The sequence below is a fragment of the Tamandua tetradactyla genome, chromosome 17 (genome assembly GCF_023851605.1).
Source record: "Tamandua tetradactyla isolate mTamTet1 chromosome 17, mTamTet1.pri, whole genome shotgun sequence".
In the NCBI taxonomy this organism is placed as follows: Eukaryota; Metazoa; Chordata; class Mammalia; order Pilosa; family Myrmecophagidae; genus Tamandua; species Tamandua tetradactyla.
Genome location: NC_135343.1, coordinates 78,795,252 through 78,814,126, shown reverse-complemented (window position 1 = coordinate 78,814,126; position 18,875 = coordinate 78,795,252). Strand labels below are relative to the sequence as shown.

The window sequence follows — 18,875 nt, the reverse complement described above, 5'->3', positions numbered from 1 at the left end:
AAAGAACAATCCACTTGGAAAAAAAAAATCTAAATTGAATAACTAAATAACACTGCCTCAAGATGATAGTACAAAACCTGACAGATTCAAAAGGACTAAAAGACAAAATCACAATTAAAGGGGGAAATTTTAACTCATCTTTCTCAATAACGAATATAAAAACTAGAGAACAAATCAATTAGGATAAAGAAAAATTGAAAAACAATTTTTTAAATTGTCCTAAGAAACATATATAGAATATTGTACCCAACATCTGTAGAACACATGTTCCTTTCAAAAGCACAGAAAATATTTACCAAAAATGACCATATGCTGGGCCATAAAGCAAGTTTATTAAAATTTCAAACAATTAAAATTACACAGAATAAATTCTGTGACTACAGTGTAATGCTAGACATGAATAACATAAGGATGACTATAAAACAAACACTTGGAGATTAAGCAGTATGTTTCGAGATTAACCATGCATCAAATAAAAATTAGAAACTATTCAACTTAAAGATAATAAAAATATGCAACAAACTTGAGAGAGTCAGCTAAAGTCAGAGTTGGACTAATGAAAATTTATAGCCTTAAATTTATATATTAGAAACTAGAGAGGCTGAACTCAGTGATGTAAGTGTGCAGCTGAAAGAAGTTAGAAAACAACAGCAACGTGAATAAAACGAAGATAGAATAAAAGAAAATAAAGAACGGAAATTAATGAAATAGAAAACGAATGCTTTCAACAAAGCCAACAATTGATTCTTTAAAAAAATCAATAAAATCGATAAACCCAGCAAGACGGATCAAGAAAAAAAGGAACAACTGACAATCTGGAGAAAGTGTCTAACAATTACCCACACATGCTTAGAACAGTGAGGATAAATAAGGACCTCGCTGTGACCTATAATCTAATGGAGCAAGCAGATATGCCTAATCACAGGGGAAACTTCAGGAAACTAGAAGTCCAGGGCTAAAATTTGTGTGCCAGGCCAAGATGTTATTTGTTTCTTCTCATGCACAGCCTCTGTCCCAGGGGACAGAGTGGACTGATAGCATCACAGAACCGAAGGTACCAGGGGGGTTATGTAGCCTCATGTACTACACAGAATAGAAACCTCTATAGCATCCTTGTCCAATGGTTATTTAGTTTCTGTTGGCTATGTCCCAAGATACTTCATTACAGTGTTGAGAAACTCCACAGAAAAGGCTTTCTTGTAGTTATTCTAAAACATGCTTCTCGGTAACTCCATCTTGCTCACTTTGGCTTTTGAAGCAACTCATAAAAACTCTTGTTTTGTGAGACAATCAGTCAAACATTTAAAGGCAATCATTACATTCCTCTTCAGTCTGTACTTCTCCAGGCTGCACACACTCATGTTTCCAGGACCTTCACAAGCTTGCTTGACCCTACCACCCAAAAGACAATGAAAACCAAACATTCAAAACCCCAAATGCAGTCTGAAGAGCACAGAGTATGAGAAGGCTGTTAACTTCCAATGACCTGCTCATTTTCTTTCTCCAAATGTACCCCCAAAATGGGCTTGGGCTTGTGTTACATAGATTTTTATCCAAACCTATGAAACAATAACTTAGTTTATAATCAAGAATATATATTTACCTATCTATTCATTCATTTGAAATATCATTCATTCTTCCATCCATTTAACTTAATTTATATCGTAAATTCTACTGATTCCAAAATAATGTTGATTCATCCATTATTCCAATGTTACTAAGGTTTGCAGATGTTTCTCAAAAGTTATCTTGGGTGCCCCCTCCTTGAACAGATAATTATATCTTTCCAACTTTCTCTCACACATGATTAGGGCTTATTTTAGTTTAAGGCAAAACCTTTGAAAGATATGGGGTGCCTATATGCATTTCAAAGGACAGTTCTTTAAGTCAATAAAAGCCATACATAAAAAAGTTACACAAATATACTATGGAATAAATAACTTGAGAAAATTCTCAGTAATTAATGATATTCCTTTGACATAACTGTTTTAAAAGGGGTTAACCTATACTCACAACATGACCTTAATGGATTCTATCACACAGACTAGTGAAGGGTTCAGAGGTCCAGACCAGAGGTTAGAAGGCATGGGTTTTATTCTTGAAAGGCTTTTGGTTCAAAAACAAAACAAAAAATCCTCTAAGAGGCTCTTTGTTTCTTTTTGTATTTCAAAGTACATATAGTTCCAACAAAATGACAACAATACCTCCATCCCAGACATTTAAAGGGAATTTAGGAGCATTATTCAGATAAATCTGAAAGGAAATGAAACAAATATGATTATCAGATGAAGGATACCAAACTAATCTTTGGTAAACCTGAGTTACCACCTCAGCTTTATTGTAGCCACGAGAGAGTCATTTAATCTCTCTGGACTTGAGTTCTCTCATTTGTAAAGTGCAGATATTGAACTAGGTGATTTTTGCTTGCGCAGCTCTGCTGTGCTTTTCTAAAACTGAGCAAAAGTACCCAAAATATTTCACATTTAGCTGCATGGCTTTTTCTAGTCACTAGGAAAAAGTGTGTCCGCGCTGATATTTAGGGCCTAAATTAAGATAGCACAGTTCACTGACTTTCTCTAACTGGATTTCTAGTGCTCAGCAATATTCTGAGAAAAAAAAGCCTGTAATTATAGGTTCAGGCATCCATGTTATGAACAGCATCCCATCCACTGGTCAACAAAGAGTAGTTCTGCCAGGTGTGTGTTCATGTGTGTACGTGTATGTGCGTCTCCTTGCCCATGCATGGATGGGAGGAGACTAACATGGAGATCACAGGCCTTTCTATAATATGACAGTACTATATCACAGAAGGAAAAAAGATCCACAAAGTTAAATGGCAGTGGAGCAACTCTAGCAACCAAGCATTACGCCTCAATATTTCGTTAACTAAATGGAGTGAGCAGGAGGTGGATCACTGTATGACCTTCACATGCTGGGCTAATGAGCAACTCGTGGCCCAACAATTCGCTTTTCTAAAAAAGCCACAACTCTTGAGTCCACACCAATGAATCCAGTTAGCCTTACCTTGACAAAAAGTGTTGTTAACCCGCTTATAACCTTGTAGGCATTCGGTCATTTGGTTATATCCATGATAAGCTGTCGGAAGAAATAATTTTCTGTTACATGTTTAATTTAAATTCTTACAAACCTAAATTCCTATATGGAAACTCAAAGCTATTTAAAGCATCGGCAGACGTAATCATTTGCAGGATTCCAATGAACATATATTTCTACAATTTTTCCACATTATCTTCTTTTTGGTATACTTCATATTTTACAATAGACTTAGTCCCAAGAAGATGTCAGTAAATTTTTATTATGTTGAGAGAATCTTTAGACTATTCTGTGTTTTTTCCTAATTGGTTATTAAACATTTATATCACAAATGATCTATTCCTCTCTGATGATTTGTTTCAGGCATTTGAATTTTCTTATCCCTCATAGATAGGATGCTAACACTTCCTGGTTTGCCTGGAAGAATCCTGGGTTATACCTGCTGTTCCAGAAATAGTTTATTACTGGCACTCCACTCCACTCTCCAAAGTGTCTGGTTTAGACAATTAAGTACATAGCATCTTAATTACAGACTCAGGTACCCATGCTCTGAATGGAGTCATATTACTGTGAACCTGAGAGGAACAGGCAGGTGAGGAGAGGAAGCTATGACATTCCAAGGACTGCTGTGGTTGGCTGGATGATTCATCACTCCAAAAACTTAAAAACAATAGAAATTTCACAGTTGCTGGTCTCCTCAAAATTCCTAATCATTGAGGTTTTGATACCCAAAGTTTAGATCCGAGTGACCACCAGCACAGTGGATACAGCATAAGTTTCGGGATCAGAAATACCTGGGTTCAAGTTTTGGCTCTGCTCATTAATAGCTCTGTGACCTTGGCAAACTGGGTTCAAATTGCAATTCTGTAAAATGGTGATATTCAAATCTACCGGGTAGGGTGGGCTACGGTAGAAATTAGAGATGAGACAATTCATGGGAAATTCCAACCACAGTGCCTGACATAAGGTAAGTGCTCATTAAATAAAAGATGTTCCTGGCATTTCCTACAATAAGGTATTCTTTTACTAAGAGGAAAATGAGCAACAGAAAATGGCTGTAATCATAATAGGATGGATGGTTACCACAACAGAAACTTAAATGAGAAACAAAGTGGGAAAGTTGATGCTCCATTTTTCTTTTGGAAAGTGAAATTATTTTGCCCTCCACAAATGCTTTTTGTCCCTCATCACTCAAGGAACAGGGTGCATGTTGGCTAGTGGTGTCCCTCTCTTCCTTTCTTTTCCGTATCTCCCCTTTCTACAGATCCTTCTGATTCCCAAAGAGAAAGATTAAAGTAAGGAGTCTGGGAATTGTGAATAAAAATTAGGGAGGTGCTGGCATGTTGTCCTGGTGTCCAGTCTTGCCCCAAACGAAGAAGACACTCAGGGCATGTTACCTACAGAGATTGCAGGTCTCTGTGAATTGTTCAAAGGCAAAAAAGACAACTTGCTTTGAAAGTTTTAAGCATCATCTGCTTAAAGGCAAGGAGGCAGATCAGATAATCTTTTACAGTCTGCCTGCCTCAGTTTAGGATTCTATGTTAATTTTCTTCTAAAAATATTTAAAGGACAAGTAACTTTTTTCATGCTAAGCACATTTCTAATAGATTACAGACTACTTAATGAAATCATTTGCAAATTTAAAACTAAGTTTTCCACAATGAAAGGTCTTTCTAAACAAAAACTTCAAACATTAAATAAAAGCCACTTGAAAACTGAAGTTTGAGCCTTGTGGAGTGGAAAAAAAAAAAAAAAAGGTCATGGAACAGAAAACCAGAGTATAAAACCAGGGAAAGTCTGCTCTTTTCCAAAATGAGTATGATTTAGGGAGCAGTACCAACTGAGGGAAAGAAAGCTTTTAAAATGACACACAAAGAATGTGACCCTGACTGTGTTTCTGTGTTTCTTGGGAGTGAGTCACGTAAGAAGGCACAAACACAGTAAATGTCAAGACGGTAACACTTTACTTCACTAGTAACCCACACAGCCTGACCTGAAGTGGAAGCAATTGCGTTACTTTTATATATCAAATGAGTCAACATATGAATTTATTTTTATCAGCATTTACAAAACAGTGATAGCAACTTTGTACTTTCACATTCCACTTCGATCTTTTACCAAGATTAAATGTAGAGCTAATGAACCTCTATGAACCCATATGAGCTACTGAACTCATGTGAACCCTCATGATGCAATTCCAGATAAAAATGACAAAACGGTCAGGAGTGGAGGTTAGGGGTTAAAAAATAAACTGTATGATTCCCTTAACACCTAACTTCTGTTCTTTTCCTGCCACTTTGGGATTTGGACGAAGGAGGAAGGAGAAGCAGTTAAGAAAGATAAACAGAGAAGGGAGAAACAAAGAACAAAAATACAGGAGACAACAGAAGAAGTGTTAGACAACATAAACTTAGCCCCCAAAAAGCTGAAACCTGACTTTTCTCATCCTCAAGCCTTAGCTCTAAGAGTGGGAAATACATCCTCCTCTATGATATTCCTATAGACAAACATACAGGGTAAACGATGGAATAGGCAGGGAGAAAAAAGGAGGAGAGGGACGCTTTTTAAAAATTTTTAGATATAGACTCCTGTTCAATGGCCCAGAAAACACAAAAGTAAATGGAAGAACTGGGAGGCAACTAACTCCAAACTTCATGCTCTTTAAATCACATTACATGTTTTCTAGATATCTCTCTGGCCAGGTTGTCAAGATAATTCTAGGCAAATGGATCTTCCAGGGTGGAGAAAACATTACACTCAAGCCACTTGCTGGAAAAACCACAATATCCAGTCAGCTTAGCAAGTCCCTGGGGACATTCTCTCAGTACTGAATGTGGATGTCCTTATGTATGTGGCTTTTTTCCTAAATGAAGATTCATTAATTAACAGAAAATTTACTGGGCATTTCCACAAATCAGTCCTTTAAAAGACACAATAAATGAAATAAACTGTAGGCAACAAAAGATTTGGAGGACCTTAAATCTGAGAGACAAAGAAGTCTAAGTGAGACAGGCAATGACTTAAACACTGTTGTGCTGGTAGAAGACAGAACACAGGAAAGACAAAGTCCACGACGGCAGACTCGGTATTGAACAGAGAGATTCAGACAGATTTAAAGACCGTTAAGAAAACCACTTAAAGTAGAAATCAATAGATTTTTTTAAGAATGAATTGAAATTATCCAATTGAAGCAAATGAGAAATTCCTTGCAGCATAAAAGATTTTTAAAAAACTACCAAAAAATCTTCAGTTATTTGAAGCAAAGGATGATTTCTAAAAGAAGTATCACTTGCAAAAACTACAAAAAATCTTCAGTTATTTGAGGCAAAGGAGAATTTCTGAAAGAAATATCACTTGCTTTATTGCCAAAAACATGAATAGGTGTGAAAAAGCTCAATTTAAAATAAATTACCTTTGTCTTCCTGAAAAAATAATTAGTAGAACTCAGTTTATCCAGATGTAATGTTACATGCAAAACCCAAAAAGACAAATTACAACTGGGAATAAAGTAGTAGAAAGGTATAAACCTGAATTTTTTCAAACCAACAGGTTCTGAAAAACAGACTTTTTGGACTACTCGAAAGTATGGGAGGTCAACAGAGATATGTGTTGCCAGGGACTATGATAGTATCAAAGTAATGACCAAAATAAAAAGAGGAAAGTATAGTGTACTACTTATAAATTTCTTTAATCAATCAGAACTGATCAATTTTCCACTTCAGCTTTTCTTTCAGCAAAATTTTGGAAACAACAATAAGTTGTGAATAATAACAAAATGTTCAGTTAAGAGATTTAACCTAAAAAATGAAAGTGGCACTGACTTTTTAGGGTTTTAAACATTTATTTGTCATCTAAAAACTTTTTATCCTTTGCCCAAGAAAAAAATTAAGCTATTACAGCCCATCACCTCATAGAAGCCTTTTTTTTTTCTTTTTTTTTTTTAATAAACCAACTGGAGAAGGCACTGGGTAAGTCCTTATTAAAAATCAGAATCAATATGAAAACTTCCTCAGACTTGCAACATTTCTGGAAAAGCTTTTCTGTTTTCTAGAATTCATTACAATGGTCTCATGAATGTCTAATGGTGTCTTGTCATTAAAACAGTAATCATAAGGAAACAGGCATGCCACATAAAGCTACAGAGGATGAACAGTGGGCATCACTTACGTGGCTTCTTGGGGCACTTCTGGCATTTGTTAAAGCCCCAGGAGGTGCCCACGGTCGCGCAGCAGTCTTCTTGCTTTGAAAGGCCAGGGAGTGCTTTGCCGCACTGCAAGGAGGAGGCAGGAAACAGGAAGGTTAACTGGGCGCAGGATGCTGTGTTGTGCTTCACTGTCATATCCCAAAACAGCTCCCTTGTTAGCAATACAATTAGATGTGGGGAAAATATTATAAAACTTTGAAAGAAAACACCAGAACAGGATGGAAATGGCACCGAAAGGAGCCACCGAAGAGCTCCTTGGTGTTTTTAGAGTCTTGCGAAATCTGTCACTGTTCAGAGCACTTCTTAAAATTTGTTTCCAATGCCATCTTTTTTTTTAATAACAAGCTCAAAACTCAGAAGTGTTGACTGTCCATTTAATTCCTTCCTCTGGCTCATCAGGGAGCTGAGCTCTGAAGGTGTAGCATGTGTGAGCCTTGAGGCTATGGCATCCGTTCCATCTACAAGAGGCTTTGCACTTCCTACAACACCAAGGTCAGAGTAGGGACAGGACAGGAGATCAGCTCTGGCAGGTGAGAAAGGCTCCAGGTAGCCAAGGGGTCTGATCCAGGGAGGCTGGCCAAGCTAGGAACGTGACAGCAGGTTTAAGCAAGGCCAGCTGAGGCAGGCAGGAGAGCAGGGCATAGAGGCAATGCTAGTGGGCAAATGTTAAGACATGTTTCCTGATCAACCAAGAGAGGGTGCAACAGTCTGAAAGGGGAGAGGCCTAAAATTAGACAGACTCAGCGAAGGGTCTGGGAACACAAATCCCACTCCACTTCCTGATCCAAAGGCCAGTCGGGCCCAGAGGGCCACCTGAGCTCCCATCCCTACAGAGCGGGCAAGGCACAGGCCCCACATCTGTGTCTCGTGTGCAAATACAAGGCTTTAAGGAGGTCACTCTGCCTTCCTCTCCCTCAACCTCTACAAAATCCTCCCAATGGTTCCCGGTGATCTTTCCGAAGACAAATATGATCGCATTACTCTACTGATAGACCACTGCTCACGACTCTCCACTGCCTGAACACTGCCAACTCCTCAGCCTACTATCATCCACAGTCCTTCTCGGCCCTGCCTGAGGCCATATTTCCGGCTTCCTCTCCAGGCCCCTCCTCCTCTCTGCATCTCTCTTTCAGGGACAGTAGGCTCTTCTTTTCTCAATAAACACTGTCTTTCCCAAAGCGATTTCTTCTCCCTGGAATGCCTTTTTCTCCATTCTTCACTTTCCACAGCAAAACTCTATCCATCTCACAAGACCCAGCTTAGAGGAACCCTCATTAGGAAGCCCCCATCTCTTCAGTGTCATCAATTCCTCCCTTCTCCTTTTCTACTCCACGGCACTTTCTATGTGATTTTACTGCCTCTGCTATGCATTTGAATTATTTATCTTTATATCCCAAGACACGTACACACTGAAAGTGCTCAATAAATGTAGGAGGGAGGGAGATGGATGGACGGAAGGAAGGAAGGAAGGAAGGAACAAGCAGGATAGCAAGCGGCGTGGTGACAGGAAGTTCAGACAGGTAGTGGCCTGAGAAGGACAGCAGGGAACAGACACCAATCACCTGGAAGGTTAAGGATAGAATTTAGTCCCTGCCAAGTCAAAGAAGGCAGTGCTCTCATCAGGGTTCTAAGGCACTACATATCCAAATTATAAAGCAAAATGAAACCAAAGAAGGCTCAGCACACCTAATGAAGTTTCAGTTACATCACAGCTTTGATGTTCTCAGATTTTTATGGTTTTTAATGATTTTGACAAGGATGTTCTGTGAGGACCGAAAACAGTGGATGACAGTGGTATTAGCAACTCAACAAGTTGGAGAGGCCTACATCTGAATTCTGGTTCTAGGACTTCTTACAGGTGTTATCTGAGAAAATTTTTCCTATCTAAAGAGTATGTGTCCTGGTTTGAAACCGTTGTATACCCCAGAGAAGCCATGTTCTTTAATCCCAATTCAGAATTGCTGGGTGGGATCTTCAAGTGAGAACCTGAAAGAAGAAAGGCTGGAGTCAGGTAGCTTAAACACAGAAGGCTTAAACCTGAAATATGAAGGAAAGAAAAGAAAGAGGGAGCATAGCTCCAGGCATAAGAGGGGAATACAATGATTGCTAACAACACAGAGGTCACCACTCTTGCAATCTGCTGCCAAAGCGTGCTTAATGTTTATTTCCAGTTTTATAAATCAGTTCGATTTATTTAAGACCCCAGTCAACATCATATGTGGCTCATTCTTGTATTGGACTATTTAGGTTCTTTTCTTAATCAAGCAAAACACTCAACACTCACTGATTATATATATGCTCAGAACTTTAGTAGCAGTTAAAATCCAATTTTCACCTTGGATTCCTAGAATGTTTTATTTGGTAGGGCAAAAATAAATCATTTCTCTCTACTGAGCCTCAAAAAGGTACGAGGTTTTCATTACATTACAGGATTTGGGCTGCTTTATTCCATGGCGATGTTTTCACAGGTCCACAGCCAAAAGCAGCGCAAGCCATCCAAATCGACCAAAAAAAAAAGGCAGTGTAGGTGGTACCAGAATACTGCGCGTTCTTCTCAAAACTGGGTCTGCGCTGTGTAAGAATAGGTTGTGAGGAATGAAACCATGGTTCTAACAAGGCACCAAGCTTTACTCCATCCCTCCTTTTACTTGACAATGAACAGGCTCCAATGTGCAGCCAGAAATGACCCCCAAGAGACCTTTGTGGCACATGCAGGTCACTGAACACCACTAGATCTCCCGTCTACGTGTAGAGAATACCTGGGGGGAAGAAAAGGTGCAAGAAGGATCATCCTTCAAAGGCCCCACTGGGGAGACCAGAGTGAGGGCAGCATTCTGAGCACCCTCTTCTGAGACTGGTGTGGTGGAGTCGCCTTCAAGTGGACACAGAGTCTGCACCACATGGACAATGACTCTCTCTAAGCACACTGTACTGACCAGACTGAGGTCATTTACACAAGTTAAAAATACAAATGAAATTTTTCCTATGTGAATTATTCATCACATTTCCAGAGGAAGCCTGCCAATCATTTCAAGACATGTCACATTTATAAATAATTCAGAAGAAATGCGCTTGTTTTTCAGCCCAATATTTAGCTATGTCAGCTCAGAAACAAAATCCCCCCTATGAAATGAGGACAAAGCTCATATTAACCTTGGGCTGCAGATACATCAATGCTAGGATTCAGCAAAGGCATAACCCAGCTAGAGCAGTACAAGCAAAAGAATGAAAGTTCTTGGAGCATCCAATGAGGATCATTTGAAAAAAGGAGGCATAATAAAACTAAGTGTGGACATGATAGTTACGTCATCTATATTAAGCAAGATGTAGCCGGAGGCATGATGGATGGATCAACAGGAGTAAAGGCTGCAACCTCAACGAAGATAGCATTCAACTCATGAAGCAGAAGACCTTTTCAACAGCTAATGTTCCCCAACAACAGAAGATACTGACATCTTCACTAGAAGCAGAGCCTGGAGGACTATCTCTGAGGAATACCCAGGATACGAGAGCACATGACCTCCATGTTTCTGCCAGGTCTAAGACTATGCCCAATAACTATGTAGATGTTCATTTAGGAAGTGCAGATCACGACATACTAGAGTCAGCCACAAGCACTTCTGTTGCTGCCATAGCTCTGATAGGACTAACCACCTCCTGCTGCCTCACACCTTCCCGTGTCCACATCCATGGACGCTTCCCACCATCTGTCTCTCTTTCTAGAGTGCTTACATAGACAAGAAAAACAGAGATACTCCCTGCCCTGATTCACCCTAATGTACTGACCACAACACACTGGAAATCTGGGCTCATAAAAATATCTTATCTACTTTCATGTCTTCATATCTGCACAAGCACTGTGCCTCAGAAGGTGAGACTGTTCAAGATTGGTACAATTACTCCAGGAAGATCCATGCTATATATTTTACAACACAAAATTATCAAAAGTAATGGTTGAAAACCTTCAATTTTGAAAACAGTAGTTATAAGAGACTGTAGTGTAATGTGCTTTTCTAAATCTTGACTTGATTGAGAACCCCAAGCTTCAGATTACATCCTCAATTTAGAGGTAATACCATAGCATTTTCCTGATACTCAAAGTTAAGCTATTGTTACAATTTTAAAATCTTCCTGTAAATAAATGAGCTGGAATGATAGTTCCAAACTTATCATTTACCAATCAAGGCTAGTAATTTTTGTCAATTAAATAGTTACCTTTAGCATTGCTTCAGAGATGAAGTGTAACTTGAAGAGGTTATAATACGTATCTGAATGTGGTTCTGTAAGATTCAATTTCCGTATCTTAAAATTACTAATACCAAAAGTATCTTTACTCCAAGAGCATCTTCTGTGCCTTGCAGAGCGCAGGGAAAGGAAGATCCAGTAGTGGGGGCATGGGAAGAGCACGGACTGAAACGAAATCATTACACCTGGATTTAAATCCCAGCTCCCTCTTATTAACAGGGAAATGTTAGTTCATTCAGCTTTTCTGGGCCTATAAAGGAATAATGTGACAATAATCCCAATTTTGGATTATTTTAACAGGGTTGTGGTGAGATTAAATGATATCTGTCCAAGGAAAGTTGACATTAGCCCAGCAGCCCTGTGTGGGGATTAAATAAAGCAACCTTTTGGGATCGCTACAATCCTGCACAAGGACATGGAATCTGGTAAGCAGAGCATGGGCTGGATTTCAGTTCCCCTTTGCCCCCCTCAGCCAGCTTTCCTGTGAGGCCAAGCAATTTGACAGGCTCTCAAGAGACAGTCATTAAGGTTCAGCTGTTACACCAATGTCTACAGCAGCATTATTCACAATAGCCAAAAGGTGGAAGCAACCCAAATGTCCACAGCATCTGGATGAATGAATAAACTAAACACTGTATAGACATACAATGGAATATTACTCAGCCTTAAAAAGGAATGGAGTTCTGATATATGCCACTACATTGAAGAACCCTGAAGATTTCATGTTCAGCAAAATAAGCCTGACACAATGGGACAGATATTGTATGATTCCATTTAGATGTAGTAGCTATCATGTGCAGATGCATGGTGACAGAAATAGACTACAGGTTACCGGAATAGGGGGCAGAGGCAAACGGGGAGTTAACATGGTGGGCTACTGGTTCCTATTTGAGGTGATGCAGAAGTTCTGATGATGGGTGGTGGTGAAGGTGCTGCAATATTGTGCATGCACGTAATCCCACCAAATGTTATGCGCGGGAGTGGCTGACATGGGAAAGTTTGTATATGTATTTCCAAATTATTAAAAAAATAAAAGATCAGCTAAAGGGACAATGATAATCAAATACAATACATGATCCTGGACTGGATTAATAATGGAGGAGAACAGGCTCAGTAGGGCATTATTGGAGCATATGAAAAAATTAGAAGGTAAGCTTTATATCAATATTAAATTTTTTTAACTATACTTAATGTGGTTACATAAATGAATATCCTTCTTAGGAAATGTACACAGAAGTATTAAACGTGCAAGGAGCATGATGTGTATAGTCTACTCTCAAATGTGCAGAAAACAGATGACAGATCAATAGACAAATGAATGAATAGAATGATGCAGCAATTATAGCAAAATATTGTTTTTTTGCTATATGGGATATGTTAGAGTTCTCTGTACGGGTTTTTGCATTCTTTTTCTTTCTTTTTTTTTTTTTTTTTTTTTTATGGAAATCGAACCTGAGTCTCTGGCATGGTAGGCAAGGACTCTGCCTGCAGCGCCACTATGGCCCACCCTTTGCATTATTTTTACAACTATTCTGTAAGTACAAACTTATTTCAAAACATAAAGGTCAAAAGAAAAAAAAAACAGTTCAGATAAACTATTCAAACAGCCACTTGAAGACAGCCACAATGTCAAGGATTGACTATTTAGTCTTATTATTTATTATAATGCACTTTAAAAAGATAATACTGAAATGCTCTGAAAAATTATGTTTGTCGTATATATAACTCATTTTATTTTACCATCAGGGACTACTACCTAACGAAGTATAAAATAAGTTTGAAAATAAACATTTTCTCAAAAGACAACAGGGCACTGAGACAAAGGAGCAAATAAATGAAACCTAAAATGTTACAGTAATACAGATTTTTAAAAATCATCTGGAGATTACGTGGAGGTAAAATATGAAATAAACTAAAAGTATGATTCATTGTAACTCTTGCAAAAGTAAGCAGGTCTGTGTTTAGGCAAGAGCTAGAAGAAGGAAGTGACTCAATGGCTCTACTGGGAAGAGAGATTCCAAAGAGATAGAGCAGCACTAGCTAAGCACAATGCGGACCACCAGCTGGGAGAGGATCCAAGGGTGGGAGAGGACAGAAGGCCAAATATGAAGGAATAAAGGGAGTGGGTAGAGAAAGTCAGAGAGTGGGGTGGAGCTAAACCATGGAAAGTTTTCCAAATGTGAAGGGCAATTAGGGATTAGATTTATAGTTGGATATAAAAATCAATCAGGAGACAGGGAAAAGTTCACTTTCCCAAAGCAAAATAGTTTTTTGTCATTGGATTGTTTTGTTTTGTTTTTGTCAGTGAGTATTATTGGTGGGTACAAGTTGGACAAGGGCAGTGCTGACAAAGCCTTCACGAGGGCAGGGCCCATCACTTGTTCCAAGGGCCACGAATAGGGATGTAACTGACCCCACAACCATCCAGGAAGAGGCACTTTCAGCCACTATGTCTTTGAATTTGTCAGCATTAAACTTGGTAAAGTCCCAAGTTTTGGAGATAGGGATCTGCTGGTGGCCAGAGAACTTGAACTTGGTCCTGTGCAGCGCCTCAATTACATGCACCTTGTTTTGAAGCTTCGTGCAGATGGACACGATGACTTGGCTGCTGTGGACACTGGCCACCACAGCCTGGGGCTTCCCACCATTGCACCTATCTGGAGTCTAAATTAGGAATAGCATGAGGTCATATGAGACCATCAACAGGAAAGGGCTGTCTTCAAGGTCCTTTAGGCAACCTGCACAAGCACCAGGCCAGTGCACTGCCAAGGAGGCTGCCATCTACAGCCACTGCACACCAGGACCCCACAGGGAGAGGGGGATGGTCAGCTTGATCAGCTGCAGACAAAGCCAAACAGTTTAGGATTGCCTCCATTTAAATAACTGGTATATCTTAAATAATGGTAGATGTAGAAATACTAATAAAGAAAGAGGAAGAGAAGGAGGAGATTAAGTGACCTTATAAAAGTATAGTTTTCTACTAAGAATCATTTGGATAGAGCAGATCATTCATGGGGAAAGTGAGAAGTTGTATCATGACCAGTGATAATCAGAGGACCAATTGGCTAATGATTAAAAGCCCACTGGCTCCACTTCTCAAACAAATAGCAGAAAAGAGTTTTTAGGTTCAGCATAAACAATCTCTTTCTCCAACAGACACTCGCTGGCCACAGTCAAAGGGATGTCCTAACATGAAGGAAGCTCCCAACATCTACAGGTTTAGCAGTTAGCACAGTAAGAATGTGAAACTGACCTCTGCATACAAATGTATTCCACGTGGGCCCAGCAGAAAGTGGTAAAAGGATGATCCACTATTGAGCTCATGCCTAGAGCACAGCTTTTGGAGTTACACAGATATAAGTTCAAATCCTCACTTTATCAATGGCACCTAGATGACCTTGGGCAAAACTCTCATCCTCTCTCATCTATTTCTTCCTCTAGAATATGTGACTAAAAATAATCTTTTTCCACAGAGCTCTTGAAAAGACTTAGGCATGCATGTATAGACAGATGCTACAAAAAAACAAACATATATAGCTAGCACACTCTAGGCTCTTAATCAATACTGAACCCCTTCCGCTAGGTCCCTCATTTAAAGACATCAGTTTAATTAACAAAGGAACAAGTAATCTAACCGCTAATCAATATACAATGTTTCAGTTTCAAATTATAAAAAAGGGATGGGCAAAAATAAATATTTAAGTTAGATGTAAAAATAAGAAAAGAAAAGGAAGAAATTGTTAAACTCTTGCTAAAAATGTTCATGTTTTCTCAAAGTGTTCTAGCTAGTAAAAAAAGCTCAGTGGATAAATATCCTGGATTTCAGGGTTTTTTGTTAGTTTTTTTTTTTTTTACATGGGCACCCGGAATCGAACCCGGGTCCTCTGGCATGACAGGTGAGCATTCTTGCCTGCTGAGCCACCGTGGCCCACCCACATGGATTTCATTTTAATGGTACTTAAGAAGCAAGACATGGTATCACTTGAATTGCAAAAATTCAACCAGTTAATATCAATGGTCAAGTACTAGACAATTTTACTTTAATGACATCGAGAACTTAATGTGCTATGTCTCGCTACTAGAGGAACAGACCATGAAATGCAACTAGTGGAGCCCACTCTGTATGCTCTCCGACCCTCCCCAAGCATCCGTGGCCTAGTCATAAAGCATAGTGGAGTAGGAATCTACCTAAGACAGGTCTTGGAGACTATATCTGGTATTTCAGGTTAAGATAGCTAGAGATGGCCTGAGAGCCAACGTGAAAGAGTAACCTCAGTTTTAGTCCCCAACTACCAAAAAGTCAATTCTGGACCTTAAGCAAGCCAATTTGCCTCTCCGGACCTTAGTTACCCCATGTATTAAATGATAAGGGTGGGCAAATTGCTAATATTCACTTATGTGCCCAAATGCTATGATTTTATGAAAACCCCAGTGTTGGCAAGCAACCAGAGAGCAATGGTGGAATGGTATCCTATGTCAGTGCAAACCTATGAAGGCCTGCATTCCTTCAGTGTTCCCTATCTATATTAGATTCCATCCTGCCACAGCTTGCCTAGTCCTAAATCATACCCAGGCCTGGACAAACTTGATTAGCAACAACCATAATTGCCTCCTTTGTTTGACCTTTCCTGTAATCTATACCAACAAAAAGGTATCCGTACCTTCCCGAAAATATTCATTGCTTGTACATGGGTCCTTTCTAGATTATAATGAATATTTAAATGAATTAAATGTGATGATCAATAGGCAAAATTTTGAAAAACAAAGAAGCTCACAGGGATGCAGATTTTGCATGCCTTGAGCTGTGACACACTATACGGTCACATTTGGTCTATCAACCTACACTGCACCGGTATCCCATAAAGTACTTCACCCACGCAGCTAGGCGCCATGTGCACATCCATCCACACCCAGAAACAAGTTACGCCAAAGTTCTGGCGCAAACTTCATGGTACTCTGGCAAACAGAAGCTGCACCCCCAGAACTGTAACTGTGGTTGAGGAGTGTGCATCCCATTTCTGGAAATCTCAGACTTCTTTTCAAAGGAAGCAGAATAAGTTCCCTTATGGAAAAAGCTCTGACTACATATAATAGGTAGATCAAACTAAACTATTGTTCCTATTATCAACTTTTTCACTACAATACAAACACATTTCTGCTCTGGGAAAGCCATCCCTGCCTACCTTCAAGGCAAACAGAGTTCTTTTAGCCTCTGGATAAACTATGGTTCCAAATTAAATTGGAAAACTTCATGAGGGCAGTTCAACATCCATGTCTTTTACACTAGATATGTTTCCTTCTATCCACCAATAAGTAAAAAGTTCCAAACCTGTGAACTCTACCACTAACTCAACTAAGAGTGACCTTCTGGTCAACTTGTTCAAAAGGCCAGTTGTGATAAAGGAGAATGGTGTAGGACAGAGCACTGGCAGGGCAACAGGCATTGTCTCATAAGAAGAGGAAAACGCTTAAATACTTCCAGATTTTCTAAAAGAACTTGTAAAAAATTTGCTTTGGCTTGAGCAGAACATTCTTTATAGGCAAGGGTTGGGTGCTTTTTCTTTTTGTTTTTTTTTTTTTAATCCACCCAGCTTTCTTTCATTAGAGTAATTAAAACAATGTTAGGCATTTGGGGTATCTGATATTACCATAATCCTCTGATATTTCAAGCTATTGATTTTACAAAATATCTACTGTGACTAGGGCATTAACTGCTGGAAATATATCCACATCGATTTCTGACAGTGTATTTGTTTAAAGCCTGCTGAAGCCAAACCATGGGCTTCAAGGAATTCCAGACACCTACTTTAGTTTATGAAACGGTATTTTAAAAGTTACACTAAGACAAAAATGGTTTTTAAAGTAACATACAAAGGGAGAAATTATTAAGCATGAAACTTATGATTCTACTTGACATCTTTTCTAAAGAAATGATCAAAACAGTTTGGGCTGTTGATTTTCTCCAGTATTATAGTGATGTCAGCAATTCGACAAGCAAGTCAACCAGGTCATGACATGTGTGTTTGGAATTCTTAAGTTGCAAAAAGAATAATTATATATTGTCATGATTATCTTCTGACATCAGAATTCCTTTCAGCCTTTCCTTGCAGTAAAACATTACAAATCACATCATAAATCCCAACAGTGGATGAGGAATAGATCAAGTTAATTCTACGTTTCATTACCAAGGTCTAAAAAGACAGACTCACACCAAGAGAGGAAATAAAAAGGTCCATCTAGGCATGGCTTTGATGACTACAGCAGCCAGTTCACCCCCATAATGACAAACATGAAGTCCTATCTCCAGTGCTAATTTCTACAGTGTGTTGAGAGAAATTTTCTATATACAGACCTTGTTACTTATCAGCTTTCTATTTGTCTATGTAGAAGAGATACTGAATGGAACAAAAAAACAAACATTAGCACTATGTTGAATGCCTGCCTCACACTCAGAAAAGCTTGCAGTTTTTGTGTCTCATCCAAATATACAGAACGCAAAACTAGTAACAACCTGTTGATCTGATCAAAAGTAGTGGAAAAAAATAGAAAGTCACAAATAACAGTAATAAAGGTTAGTTTAGCTCCTCATGAACAGGGAACTATGTCTGCCTAGCCCACTGTCCCAGCATTTGGGACAGAAACACTAACAGCTTGCCAGATAATTACATGCTCCTTCATATTTCCCAGCTCCATTGCAGTTAGGCAGGACCATGTGAGTTGTTCTGAATATTAGGCTGTGGGAAAAGTTATGGTATCACTTGTACCACTTCTCTTCTGCTGCAGGAATTGAGGCAGCCACATATTCCGGACAGCACAGCGACAACGTGGCAGAACCACCACTGGCCCAAGTCCTTGAGAAATGCACAGAGCAGAGCTCCCTGCTCACCTGCCTCTGGTATATGCAGAATGTAGACTCTGGTTGTGTTAAATTACTACAGCAGCACATCCTAGCTTAACCTGACGAATGCATCCCTAGTGTCTTCTCAAGGGCCTGGACCATGTAGAGACTTGAACACATATTTGTTGAATGAATTAACATAGTAATAAAACATGGATAATAAGACCTCAGAGAAAAGCAAAGAGTTCCATCATTGGTAGGTAGACTAAAGACAGAAGAAACACTGGTCTTTTTTGATGTACGGAATTGAAGTACAATACAAGGAATGTATATTCTACCTTTAAGTATTAGAATGCATTTGTAATGTTTTCTCTCGACTCAAATCTGGCTGAGAAAGGAATCATTCAGTGACAGTGTCAAGAAAAAAGATTCTGATTCAGTGCATCTGGGGAAGGGTTCTGGTGATTCTCTCGCAGCTAGTCTTCAAACTACCTCTGCAATGATCCCCAAATAACAGTATCTCCCAAATCTTCC

General features: G+C 39.1%; 1 protein-coding gene and 1 non-coding gene across 19 annotated transcripts in view; both read right to left on the bottom strand.

Moving 5' to 3' along the window:
* The window catches only part of LTBP1 (latent transforming growth factor beta binding protein 1), a 471,389-nt gene that overhangs the window by 160,280 nt on the left and 292,234 nt on the right, over positions 1–18,875 (bottom strand). For all 18 annotated transcript variants that reach the window (XM_077135032.1, XM_077135035.1, XM_077135033.1 and 15 more), the window contains 2 exons: positions 7,222–7,324; positions 3,025–3,096 (listed from right to left, as the gene is read on the bottom strand). In XM_077135032.1, coding sequence (XP_076991147.1) covers positions 3,025–3,096; positions 7,222–7,324 — 175 coding nt within the window. The remainder of the gene's footprint in view (positions 1–3,024; positions 3,097–7,221; positions 7,325–18,875) is intronic.
* On the bottom strand, positions 14,215–14,347 carry LOC143661817 (small nucleolar RNA SNORA70). The gene has a single exon (XR_013164862.1). It is a non-coding gene; the product is annotated as a small nucleolar RNA SNORA70 (small nucleolar RNA).